Source organism: Mercenaria mercenaria, chromosome 12 (genome assembly GCF_021730395.1).
Source record: "Mercenaria mercenaria strain notata chromosome 12, MADL_Memer_1, whole genome shotgun sequence".
Classification (NCBI taxonomy): domain Eukaryota; kingdom Metazoa; phylum Mollusca; class Bivalvia; order Venerida; family Veneridae; genus Mercenaria; species Mercenaria mercenaria.
The window spans coordinates 15167513-15181905 of NC_069372.1; the positions used below are offsets into that span (position 1 = coordinate 15167513).

At 35.7% G+C, this 14393-nt stretch overlaps 1 protein-coding gene across 1 annotated transcript in view; it reads left to right on the forward strand.

Moving 5' to 3' along the window:
• The window catches only part of LOC123533079 (neurofibromin-like), a 111929-nt gene that overhangs the window by 34360 nt on the left and 63176 nt on the right, over positions 1-14393 (forward strand). The window contains exons 14-27 of the mRNA XM_053520449.1: positions 53-169; positions 705-821; positions 1464-1543; positions 2019-2202; positions 2958-3144; positions 3374-3447; positions 4014-4175; positions 5039-5124; positions 5383-5469; positions 5914-6085; positions 6346-6485; positions 6904-6976; positions 7737-7873; positions 11813-11959. Coding sequence (XP_053376424.1) covers positions 53-169; positions 705-821; positions 1464-1543; positions 2019-2202; positions 2958-3144; positions 3374-3447; positions 4014-4175; positions 5039-5124; positions 5383-5469; positions 5914-6085; positions 6346-6485; positions 6904-6976; positions 7737-7873; positions 11813-11959 — 1763 coding nt within the window. The remainder of the gene's footprint in view (positions 1-52; positions 170-704; positions 822-1463; positions 1544-2018; positions 2203-2957; positions 3145-3373; positions 3448-4013; positions 4176-5038; positions 5125-5382; positions 5470-5913; positions 6086-6345; positions 6486-6903; positions 6977-7736; positions 7874-11812; positions 11960-14393) is intronic.

Here is a 14393-nt window from a genome sequence, read left to right on the forward strand (position 1 = left end):
TATCATCATTGAATGATGGAATGGTGAGATAACGTGTTGCTTTGTATTACAGAGTTTAACGAGAATCAGCATACTGACCAAACCTACCAATGAGACGATGACCACCTACAGATATCTACTGCTGTGGATAGTACGGCTGATACACGCAGACCCTAATCTTATGTTACATGTAAGTTTTACTGTCTTAATCTGTATGTTACACGGACCTTGACATAGTTTTGTTCTAATTGGTCAAATTATGGATTACAGTAAAATAAGTTAATATGTTCTTAAAGCTCATATTCCAACATAAAAACTACAAACCTTACAATTTTCAGGAAAATGTTTAAGATGATGGTACTGTAATGGAAATCGGCAAAATTGATAATCTTTATAATTTCGATTTGGCATTCTCCTGTTCTTTAACGGAAAAACATGCAGGCGCTAAGTTTTATTTATGTCCAAAGACATACATGGACATTACTGAGTGCCATTAAGGTCTGCTACCTTAATTGAATCAGTGTGCATTGTAATATTGAGCTGAGAAGTACACAGTTTCTTACTTACTTAAATAAGGTGTTTTCAGAGTTCATAACATTTACTATGTTAGTTCTGTATTGTCTTGGGCAACTGTAAGCTGTGTCATTTTTGTGTCAGACCTCTCCTGTTTTACCTAGCTAGTCAGGAATTATCAGCTGTTTATAATGTGTTTATGATATAATCAGAACCAGGGTAAGCCAGGACACGAGATACAAAGCAGTACACTGGAGTTAATCAATGGCCTTGTATCATTGGTGCATCAACAATGGATGCCAGAGGATGTGGCACAAGAGGCTATGGAGGTAAAACTTTCTTGATACCGATTGGTGCTGGTGTAGCAAAAAGATGAGACTTAGGGAGAAAACATCAAAAATGAGATAACATCAGACTTAATGAGTTATTAGTTGTTGGTCTAGGAAAGAACTATTGTTAGTTGTGGGGTAACAGTGCTGTGACCTTCACACAACTTGAACCTGAAAAGTAACTATAGGGGGTTAGTAGTGCAGTGGTTAGTCTGTTGGACAAAGCTGCTAAAGACCTGGGTTTGATCCCAAGTTGGGACTGATCTCTTGACTCGAGTTCAGTGCTGTACAATAACTTAATAATTGCACTGTTTCATAGACTTTATATGTAAGCTTGGTAGGAAATTTTTCAGTTGTTACATACATTCCAGGTTGGGACTTTCGCCGACTACCTGCCTTTTATTGGGAGTTTTTGCCTTACTCTTTTCAATAAACAGCAGTTAAAACATTTTTTGCTTCACTTCAGTGTTATTCTAGATGACCATTTGTGTACAGGAACAAAATTTGTGTGGAAATCTACCTTGGTAATAAAATAATTGAATAGTATTTTCTCAATTGATCTTGTTACCATACTGAATATTAAACATATTTTCTCATTTAGATACCAGATAGAAACACTGAAATTTTTGTTTTGTCTTTCAGGCATTGTTGTGTTTACATCAGCCGGTGAACATAGAGTTATGGAATCCTGAGGCCCCTATAAATACATTCTGGGATGTCAAGTAAGTTAATTACATAATGGTTATATCTTTTACTCATTTGACAGTTGCGTAAGTCATTCAGTTTTGATCCTCAGGTGAGGCATATGTTCTCCATGACAAAAGACATTGTGTCTGAGATAATTCGTCCTCGATGCCTGATTCATGTGTGAAAGTTGGCAGTTACTTGCAGAGAACAGGTTTGTACTGGTAAAGAATCCAGGAACAGTGGTTAGGTTAACTTCCTGCCATTACATATCTAAAATACTATTGAAAAATGGCGTTAAACCAAAAAGAAACATTCAGTTTTGATGGCTGCCGGACATAAGATTTTTTGTCTCACTTAGATACCATTCCTGGTCATTTATACAGGTATTGAACATCGAAGTTAGCAGCTGAACTTTCGAACAGATAAATTAAAGTTTGTTTTTTTTATATATAAAAAAGTGAAGTAAATGATTCATTTCTACAAAGGTAACATGTGTTCATAATATTTCAGCTCACAAGTATTGTTCTCCATCTCTCAGAAGTTGATCCAACACCAGATTATTAACTACACAGAAATCTTGAAGTGGTTACAGGAGATTCTGGTATGCCGTAACAGCTTCCTGCAGAAACACAGTTCTAATGCGAATGTAGGCAGTAACATACCTGTCTGTAAACAGGCTCATATCAAATTAGAGGTGAGATACAGAGTCAATTGAAACATCTATAAGCATTCTTATGTAGGTGTAGGTGTAAAACACACACACACACACACAAAAGTTGACGAACAGAATATAGAAGTTTTCACAATTTCTTTTATAGATTAAATAAAAGTCTCATCTTGGATTTAAAGTACCTTTGTTTTTAGGTTCAGACTGTAAACTGTTTTTGAAGACATTTAAGCCATAAGTCACTGCTGTGTAGTTTTCATTAGGGTGTGGAGTACATGAGCATGTTTAAGATATATGGAGAAGAAACGCATCCATGTATTTCATACAGAAATGAGAATCAAATTATATTAAAAGTTTTCTTTTTTTTCTCTCCCATTTTGATCGTTTTAATGTATCTAGCTCACCATTCTGTGTCTTTAAAAGAACTGGATTGTTCCCTTATGTCGGTTGTTTGAACAGCTAAGGTTCTAATGTTGTGTCACAGCACAAACTTGCCTTAGGCAATGTCCAGAAAATGTATGCATCTCGTAGGAGAATGTGACATATGTAAACAGCATAGTCATGGGTGAGCTTTGACTTTGGTCACAAAGAAATTTGTTGGTACTTGAATACAATATCTAAGTTTCATTGAAGGACATACATTTAGACTGTAGATATATTGGAATAAACAGTATTTGGAAAATTCTAATTTAGAGTTACATTGTATGAGACAGTTTTACAAGTTTGATTTCAGAATAAAAAATGTTACCAACACATCTTTATTTTGTTGCAATTATTTTCAGGTTGTGTTTTTCATGTACCTGTGGAGTATTGATATAGACGCTGTGTTGACGGCAATGTCGTGTTTCCACCTCCTGTGTGAGGAGGCTGAGATACGATGTGGGGTAGATGAGATGGCCGTAACGCAGTTACTGCCCAACTACAACGTTTACTCTGAGCTGGCTGCAGCTGCTACTGTTCTTACTACAGGTAATGTGATTTATAACAGTCATTCTGATGGTGAATAACCCTTAGAGTATCACCAAACATAACGACAAGTGTATAAAACAACGGTTATGTGGCATTGAAGTTAGTTTGGAAGATTTGTAAAAGTACAGAAGGCAAAGTTAAGATTTGAGAATGTTTCGAGATTGGTGTATAAGTGCTGTTTTAGATAAATGTAAAGCAATGAGCTTTGTAGATATTATCTTTATCCTAGGTCGGGCTGCCTTGCAGAAGAGAATCATGGCTTTATTGAGAAAAATCGACCAGTCAACGCCAGGCACATCACAGGTTTGTCAAATGTTTTCATTTCTTTGATAAGGTAATAGCAAATAAACATACTGTATAAACAGTATGTACAAGATGTTATATACTAGACTGTGCAGACTTGTTATATAAAATGTTACTATTCAAAAGAATTGATTATTTGTGCAGTACTGTGAGATGGAGACATGAGGTGTGGCAACTACTCATATTTTATTTAAATTTGGTGTTAACTGTTTTCTTATTTTCAGCTTTATGTAAGATTAAGCTCCTGAGCATGAAATTTTGTGGTTAGGGCTAAAACAGCTATTTTATGGAAATACAAATGCCTGAGTTTTAACTTTTGAAAGGTGAATTAAATGAGAATTTTGTTTGTTATTAGTGATTTAATTTTATGATTGAAGTCAACTACAAAATCCACAAAAATTAGCCCCTTATGAATATTTGTGATTTTACAGCATATTTATAGATTATAAACGAGTTCTTCAAAGTTTGTTCCAATTACAAGCTTGCATTTGATGCAAGTGATGCCATTTATAGAACAATTATTTATGTATTTTAAGGGATGACACCTGATTATTTATACATTTAAGGCATGGGACGACACTTTCCGAAACTGGGGTGTAGTCACAAGTTACCTGGAGGCATACCCGAAGGACCACAAAGTGAAGATAGAGGATAATGCAGTAACCCTCGAGGCAATAAGACTGAGACGTAAACCTTCACACCATGCGAATACTGAACATGAACTTGAGGTTTGTAATATATAGAACCAGTCTTCTTTCCATACTGATCTCAAATATTATAACATTTAAATTGAAAATGTCAAGTTTGTTTGGTTATTAACCCTTACCATGCTGGACACGATTGATTCTGCCTTTGCGACCAGTGTAGACCAAGATCAGCCTGCACAACCGTGCAGTCTGATCATGGTCTGCACTGTTCGCTATTCAGTCAGTAAATTTCCGGTAAACATCCCTTTAATTGATAAATGGTACTGCCCAAAATGGAAGATGGACCTGTCCGTTATTGAAATTTAGCATGGTAAGGGTTAATACAGTTGGACTTAAGGCTTAAGACTGTGATACAGAGTTCGCTTGCTTAGCTCAATAGCACAGATCTATGGATTGCCAGGCTTGATTTAGAGTTTGATTCTTAGTTGAGCCCTATATTCTCCGTAGACATTTTGTCTGAAATCATTCATCCTCCACCTCTGATTCATGCAGAGAAGTTAACAGTTACAGAAATCTGGTTAGTACTGGAACAGAATCTAAGAACACTGGTCAGGTTCACTGCCTGTTATTACATAACTGAAAAACTGTTGACAAATGGCACTAAACCCAAAACAAACAAACTGTGATTCTGACCAACAGAATACTAGTTGTAATTAGAAAGTCCAGTTTTCATATAACAATTCTTAAGTTCTCTATAGGGTTTAGGCATGCAGGTATATTAGATACGGTGGAGCCTGCTCAGGTATGAGGCTGCTTGTATTGTGATGGGGTGGGGGGTCAAGTATTTGACTTCATATTATACATCTTTGATCACAGATCAACAAAGAAAACAGAGACAAAAAGACAAAGTATTTATTTTAGTATGTGGCCTTCTTATATTGTAGGACCAGTTAAATGAGTGGGCCAATATGACGGGGTTCCTGTGTGCTCTAGGTGGAGTCAGGTTACAGAGCAAGGTTCATAGAGCAAGGTGAATAAGATATATGTAGATCCAGTCTGGTTCCAGTGTAACCAAGGGAGACATTGGTTACTACATCAGTTATGTCTAGCTTTGTTAAGCAACCTTCTTCTAAAACTAGGTCTTAGGACAAAAATAATCATGTAGCATGCAAGTATAAGTTCTGGTACTTTTTATTAAAACTTAATATGCACACTGCAGTTCACAGATGTAAATGATACCTGTATCTGTGTAAGATATTTATTGTTTCGTGTATTCTGTTACTTTCAGTGCTACATGTCTAGCTCTGGACACAAGGAAAGGCAGCCTGATGCAGAGCTGTGCCACTACAGACTCACAGTACTGTCCTGTTACACAGTAAGTTATTATTCTGTGATAAATCTGTGTCCTGTAATACAGTAAGTGAAGTAATAGAGATAGATATATGGCCTGTATGCGAGTGAACCATATGATTAATTTCTGTCCTGTTATATTGTAAGGCAACAGTTCACATAAAAAAAATATTATGTTTACTATGCTTTGACTTATTTGACAGATTGACCATGTTATGTTTAAGAATTGTTTTTCACTGCTAATAAATCATGATGTGGTTCAGTCATGTTTTTCCTGTTACATCGCAAATTTATATCTGGAAATCTCATAGCAAAAACAAATCTGTAAAAAAAATGGAACTGGCAGTCTGGCAGTTCTTAGAAATGTGAATGATATTTTACATAATTATTAGCAAGACTTCCACATGAATGATAGTATTTTTTACAAGTTTATGAGTAATACTGTCACATGAATGATGATTTTTTACAGGTTTATCAGCAACTTGTTGAAGCTGTTGGTGTGTCAGAATGAGAAGTTTGGTGCTCAGATTCAGAAGCATGTGAAGGAACTTGTAGGTCACGAGCTCAATTCTGCTCTCTATCCTATACTCTTCGACCAAATCAAAATCTGTGTGGACAAGTACTTTGATCCATCTGGTCAGGTCAGTAACAGTACTTTTATCTCTGACATATCTCTAGTAGGCAAATGAATAAGGGACAGCTCCTCCTATTGATCCTTATCTTGTTTAAATATGGTAATAAATATTTTCTTGACAGGATGCAGAGGAGCATATTTAAAATATAGGATATAGAAATAGATCTGAGTATAAAATATGTAGATAATGTTAAATTTATGATGTTGGTTTTTATAGTGACAGACCTGACCACACAATTTGTAGAAAATGTGATATTTATAATGCAGGTTATAGTGACAGACCTGAGCACACAGTTTATAGAGAATGTGATATTTATAATGAAGAACATCTTGGAGATGAAGCCTGACCAGCCTTGTGAACATCTTGGTGTAGCCAGTATAGAACAACTCATGTTGGCTGTTGTCAGGTAAAGGCTTGTTCATTGAATGGTGTATTTTAAACTTGTGTTTCTGGCTATAAGACTGCCTTTTAAGGGGGAAGGGGTCATAAGGTCAGGGGTTAATAACTGGAGAACAATAATTAGGCCTTCAGTGGTCCAACTTTATAGGATGATTTTATGTGGTCTCTAGATTACCCCATTGCTTTAGGGGCCATTAAGTCAGGGTCACAGTGACCTCTATATCATCTGTAAATAGATTAAAGTTTTGAGCGCTTGATGAAATTACATGTTAATAATGTACATAGTGTTTGACAAGTGTAACAGTCAGCATGATGAGTAAAAGAAATTTGGAAAAATTTACAATGACCAGCACACTGCAAACTGACTGCTGTCACTAGGTCTATAATATAGATGAGAGATGTTAAATTTTGTTTTACCATTGTAGATATGTTAGACATCTAGACTCCACAGTTCATGCTATACAGATCAAGATTAAATTGTGTCAACTGGTGGAAGCTGTGAGTATGATTATACCAGTTTTATGTCCACTTTTGTATCACGACTGGATTTTGAGCAATGGTTTCTCTGTCCATATATATTGTGACTTAATTTTTGGGCAGTAGTCACTATGTCCAAATTTATTTTGACTTGATCTTAAGCAATGGTCATTATGTCTATTATTTTGAGCAATGGTAACTATGGTCAGATTCATTGTAACTTGATTTTGAGCTATGGACACTATGTCCAAATTCACAGTGACTTGATTTTAAGCAATGGTCAGTAGAAAACTCACTGTTTCATTTTAATCTATATGTAAACATATGTATTTGATTTGGCAATGCATAAGTTACAAACTAAGCAAAGTTAAGTTGGTTTGTTGGTAAGAGTTTTATCCCTTATATATTCCTCTCTACTAAAGTAAGAGCTTTAATCCGCAAATATTTCTGGAACTATTTATCTGAAACATTTATATTTAGCAAAGACATTTGAGCCGTGCCATGGGAAAATCAACATAGTGGCTTTGCGACCAGCATGGATCCAGACAAAACTGCGCATCCGCCCAGTCTGGTCAGGATCCATGCTGGTCGCAAACCCACAATGTTGGTTTTCTCATGGCACGGCTCATTTTATTATATGCACACTGTTAATTGGGTTGTTTTCTTGTGCTTGGTTGTTTTATGTGGTTTTCGCAATTTAAAGGTAAAATAGGCAATTTAATATTACAGGTATATCTTAAAGTAAAAATGGGTATTGTAATAAAGTTTTGCACATTTGTAGATGATGTTGAGAAGGGATGACTTGACATTTAGACAGGAAATGAAATTCCGCAACAAACTTGTGGAATATCTAACAGACTGGATTATGGGAAATTCTCACCAAGTTAACATCCAGGGCGACATCTGCAGTATGTCAAGGTAAGGGGAGATAACTCTGAATGAATCGTTACATTATCTGCGTACATGATCAGTGAAGATGGTATGTGTAGTAAGTATTGTGTAATGTTAGTTATAAAGTGAATATATTGTCAATTATTGTGTGGTTCATATTCTTCACTGATGGTTCATGTACCCATGTGTATCACAGTTTATCAAGCTCAAACACTGGCTACAATTCTAAAAATAGAACATTGGCTCATTTGCTGGTAGAAATCAGTGTCTGTTGTAGTGCTGAAAATTAGCAAAATATGGACAGTGATTTAGTAAGAAAAGGGTGAAATTAAGTTTGTAAACCCAGACAGAGTGCTGACACATTACCCAAGTCAGCATTGCTATCTCTTGGCATTTTCCATATAAGGAGCCAAGTGTGTAATGAGTTGTGAAATGTATGATATGACTCACAGTAATTAAAAAAAGGTGTAAACGGTTTTGTTATAATTTAATGCATGCAGATAGGCTATGATTTTAGAGGTTTTTTGAGTTACAGTAAAAAAAACTATTTTATGATTTATATGGCATGGAAAGAAGTGTTGTCTGCAACATAATTAGTGGTGGTGTATTAATTGAGCCGTGCCATGAGAAAACCAACATAGTGGGTTTGCGACCAGCATGGATCCAGACCAGCCTGCGCATCCGCGCAGTCTGGTCAGGATCCATGCTGTTTGCTAATGGCTTCTCTAATTGTAGTAGGCTTTAAAAGCGAACAGCATGGATCCTGACCAGACTGCGCGGATGCATGCTGGTCGCAAACCCACTATGTTGGTTTTCTCATGGCACGGCTCAATTATTTTTATACTTTTTTTCTTAACTTCTATGCTTGAATATTTCGTAACAAAGATAACATAAAATGTAACTTAGAATTAACGTCTTAAAAAGTAATTTAAGGTATCTCTTTTTGGAAATTAACCACTTCATGTTTACAGTATTCTAAAATGTATAAAGATTTAGAAATAGCTTAAGTTTGGAGGAAAAGGTAGTAGGCCACTAAATGACAACTGGCATATTACACATTCTATGTATGCTGTTCCAACATTCTCTGTTTTTTTTATGGAAAAAGCCATTTGAGTGTTAAGATATATTTATGTCCGGAGAATGACCAATTACATAACAAGAATAAGCTGGTCTGCTTAGCTCAATAATGAGTCACATCAGTCACAGATCTACGGATCTAGGGGTCGTGAGTTTGATCCCAGGCAAGGTGTATGTTGTCTGTGACAGTTTGATAAAGGCCATTGTATCTGAAATCATTTGTCCTCCACCTCTGATTCATGTGGAGAAATTGGCATTACTTGCATAGAACAGGTAAGTACTGGTACAGAATCCAGGAACACTGGTTAGGTTAACTGCCCGCCATTAAATCACTGAAATACTGTTGAAAAACGGCTCTAAACCCAAAATAAACAAACAAACGAAACATAAGTCTTAGAATACATAATCATACGGAAATTGTCGAGTGACATTATTGGTCCACTACCTTAAATTTATTAATGAGCTGCGTCATGAGAAAACCAACATAGTGGGTTTGAGACCAGCATGGATCCAGACCAGCCTATGCATCCGCGCAGTCTAGTCAGGATCCATGCTGTTCGCTAACGGTTTCTCTTATTGTAATAGGCTTTGAAAGCGAACAGCATGGATCCTGACCAGACTGCACGGATGCTCAGGCTGGTCTGGATCCATGCTGGTCGCAAACCCACTATGTTGGTTTTCTCATGGCATGGCTCATTTTATAAATTACAAAGAGAAAGATTCTTGAAAAGTATCCTCATTATATTTTGGTGCAAACAAGCCTTGTTTTTATGCCATTTGTGACTGGATGTGTCTATCACAGGGAACAACTGTAATAATATAAGGTTAGAAATATAAAGGTTGCTTTCCCCACCGGTATCTGTGCCAATATTTTCAATGGCACATAATGAATAAGAGGCGGGTTTGTAATCCTTCCTCTTGGAAATTTTCTGAGAAAAGTTTTGGGTAGTTTTGTCTTGTCTTTATTATTGGTGTCTGGTACAATTTTGAGAGCTTTGTCTTGTATTATCTTTCCTTATTTTGCAACAGTTTGATTTGTTGCTGGTTTTTCTAGCTTTTATAATCATGATATGCTCAACATATCTCTAAGTTTTCAAATGTTCCAGAGACTTTTGAGAATAATTCTCCTCCCTTTAAAGATATATTAAATCCTAATTCATATATTAAAATGTGAACAGTTGTGGCCAGAAGAGTAATGTAAAATTTGTGTAAATGGTTCTGTTTGCCTGCTTTTTCTTGCCAATTTCATATTTATCATATGTCAAGATTATGTTTTTCATACTACATATATGAAGTTGTTGCATTTTATGATACAGTTTGTCAAGATATATATTTCATAAAATCTGTAAGAAGATCCCAGAATGCAACCAAACAAAATAATGGCAGACTCGATTTGGTTGATTCTTATAATGAGAGGTAATGTAAAGTGCCATGAGAAAACCAGCATAGTGGCTTTGCGACCAGCATGGATCCAGACCAGCCTGCGCATCTGCGCAGTCTGGTCAGGCTCCATGCTGTTCGCTAACAGTTTCTCTAATTGCTATAGGCTTTGAAAGCGAACAGCATGGATCCTGACCAGACTGCGTGGATGCGCAGGCTGGTCTGGATCCATGCTGGTCGCATACCCACTATGTTGGTTTTCTCATGGCACGGCTCATGTAAAGTGCAACACCCCTCACGCCCCAAGCTCAGACTTAAGTGGAATTCTATTACATAGAAGTTGAATGGACTCCATGATCCACAAGAACCAGAAAATATATCAAGGTTAGGTTAGCATCTTTATGGCCATTATGACCCTCTTGTTTTCTATTTTGTTGTCTTTGCTTTTTAAAATTCATATTTTGATTGTTTTTATTGTTTGTTTGTTTTTGACTTTCCTAGTTCAAAAATTATTGGCCAAATAATGTTAGTTTGTCTACTATTATATGAACTAGAAACCCACTTATACTTTGTACATTGAGTGGAAGTTTTGTCTCATAAAATTTCCTGACTTTTAAATCTTTTACAAATTTCTTACTCGTTTGAATAATTCATAACTTTCTGTTACCTTGGTTTGGTTTTGCTTGATAATATTTGCTACTTTCCCTTACCAACATTTTTTGAACATGGAGCTTCTGTTCATTTTTTTGGAGAGATTTTGCATCCCTTATTCAGAAAACAATTTATTTGTGTTAAAAATACCAAATTTTCACCAGTTTCAATTCCACAGCAGTAGAATGTGTACAAGATGATCTTGAAATTGATAGAAATTAATATGTGTATCTCTAATGTTCCAAGCATCTTTCACCAAACTTTCCCCTAATTTCTTTTCAAACATATATCACCAAATTGTCCCTGAACTTACGTGTATCTCTCGTGTACCAGACTTTGTAGCTCTCATGTTTCAAACTGTATACCTAAGGGTTTTTCAGGACCGTATGCGTATCTCTCTTTTATCAAACTTATATCACCAAAGTTTCCCCATAATTATTTGTAACTCTTTATGTTTCAAACTGTATTGCCAATTGAAGACCTTCTGTGTATCTCTTATGTTTTAAACTGTAATGCCAATTGAAGAACTTCTGTGTATCTCTTATGTTTTAAACTGTAATGCCAATTGAAGAACTTCTGTGTATCTCTTATGTTTCAAACTGTTGCCAATGAACTTCTTTTAAACTGTAATGCCAATTGAAGAACTTCTGTGTATCTCTTATGTTTCAATCTGTATCGCCAATTTTCCCCCATTATTTTAAACAAAGTGTAAAAGAACACTAAAGCTTTTGTATTCAGCTAGAATTTATGATGATATTTCCCAGCATTAGTTGAGCATATCATGGTTGTGTTTTTGTGATTTAGTTGATTATTTTGAATGTTGTGTGGATGTTGTGTCCAATTCTCTCCCCCATCTAGGAAACATAAAGAGGGAATGTCAAGGTCGTCAAGTGGGCTTCAGCGGTATCTTCACAACAACCCCACCCAGGGGCAGGGCTCCTCTAAAGGCTCCGCCCCAACAGTCAACCATCAACCTGTGTTCTTCCTTACCCAGCCTGCTGTAGTGTAAGTATTGAGTGTGGCAGTTGTTCACACCAGATCAGATACTCATAACAGCTTGTATATAACATGCTTAGCTTTCAAATATTTTAAAGTGAAGTTATGTCAGTGTTGGACCTAAAGCAGTCCTTAAGAATTACAAAAGATGTTTAAATTTAGTAATTTTTTTATATCTCAGTCTTTCCTCTCTCTGTTTTTTTATTGCCAATATTCATCATTCAAAAATCCCTATTGTTTTTACCTATATGATGTTATCTAAGGTGAATTTAGCACCATTGCAGCTGAGTTAGTCTCTGGATGGTCTCGGGCTTTTCTATAAGTGGGTCATAGGCTTGCCTTACACAGCACAAAGTTGACTATGACAAATTGTACTTTACTGAAAACCATGATTTGATAGCACAACAAGCTTTCTATGTTTTAGCACTGTTCTGGTATACAGTAGAAAATGGAAATAAAGCTCCTTTGCTGTCCGTCTGCATAACTCAGATCAGAGAGACAGTTTCAGAATATCTTGTGTATATTCCCTTTCCCTTGCTTTGACAAGCACGCAGAAGCTTCTCATGTAAACACCTTTTAGTTAGTAACTTGTTTATTTCAGTTCATTATGGTATTTCCATGCTAAGCCAGGTAGCTAGATACTAACAATATGTTCCCAGCTCAATCACAAACCAGTCTGCAAAGTTACAAAAAAAAACTTGAGTTTGGAGACCAGTCTCAGAAAGCTGTCTTGCCATTGGTCAATCTTGTGAGCAGAAACCACCAATCAGATGCTAGAGTTTTCAGACTGGTTCTTTTTACACAGTTTTATAACTTTGGTATTGATCGTGATTATTGTAGAAAAAAATGTTAGGTCATTGGATCCTCCCCTTTTCCATTTGGGGAAATTGTCAATTATCTTTAGAAAATGGAGTCTGCAATGGTTAGATATCCAAAAATACAGTTTTCACTGCTATAGTGTCTATGACCTTAAGTCTATGACCTTAGTTTGAAGACTGGTGTCAACCACAACACAGACCAATAACAAGATGTCTGCACCAGCCATGTGCCCTAGCATTAAACTTCATTTAATTGGCTTTATTTCTAGATTTGCTTTAGACATGATGTTAGCACAGAGGGTCGACCAACACATGTATGTTGTGGGCTTTATTTTATTTTGCAATCGGAGTACCCTTTGAAGTTTATAACAGTGTCCTTTTTTCCCTTCAGCCTGAAAATAACAACCTTTTCTCGCTGTTTATTTGTGTGAGATAAAACATACATGATTGTATTTCTATAGGTCTAACTAAAATTAGAAAGTCTTCTGTATGTTTCTTAATGGCCCTCTGTCTGGCTTAGATAGCATGATTCATAGGCTAGCTTTCATTAACCCTTACCCTGCTAAATTTCTGTAATGAACTTGTCCGTCTTTCAATTTGGACAGTACCATTAACTGTTAAAAGGGGTGCTTACCAAAAAGATACTGACTGAATGGCGAACTTGGTCTGCTCTGGTCGCAAAGACAGTATCACTTGCCACCAGCAGGCTAAATGTTAAAGCAAGTTAAAACCTGGAAATTCAAATGTGCTGTACTTGTGATTTTACTGAAATTGTGCAGAAATGTGTAGAGAGATACTGGATAAGTGGAAAAGTTTGTGATTTGGAAATGTTCCCAAATTTTGCGAATTCAAGAAATGCACATGAATATCAGGCAGCAAAAATTTTCTCTTTAACCAAGACATGTCATTATAGTTAAGTAAGGATTAACAAACCTAGCTGTGGGACTTCAGTTTTTGGCAGTTTGCAAATATTTCCATTCAAGAAATGTCTGAGTCTTTCTGACCTCCGAATTTATCCACTTAGAGGATATTACATGAGACTCAGTGTCTTTTCCTATTGAATTTATTAAACTAGTTTAATGAATTCAATGTGGAAAGACACAAATGTAATATTCTTTTTATCATATGTAAGCTTTTCCTGCTGAAACATCAATTTTTTATCTTTCTTTACTACCTATTACAGACCATGTGAATTGAACCAACATTTCCTTTATTACACTAATGTATTACCAAATTTATGTAATGGCTTTATTTCACTCCCACGAAGTCAAACATGTGATAAAAGAAGAATTAATAGAGTTTGAGAAGAAATAACTATTTTTATAAAAATAAACATTTTACATTTTAAATCAAATGTTTGAATAAAAGATCTGTTGTATGAAAGTATAAGAATTAACATTATCATGAAGTATTAGTTTTAATCATGTAAGCCGTGAAAAAAAAAATGCTTCTGTAAATTTTGCTACTAGTGCTTATAATGCAAGCTCCCTGTTTTTCATTAACCATTAGTATAATAGTAAGTGAATGTATTTTCTTGAATTTCAGGAAATGTTAAAATGTGCATGAATGCCAGTATGAATTTTGTTTGTGAAATCAGTAATGTTATGTAAGAATAGTTCTAAAGT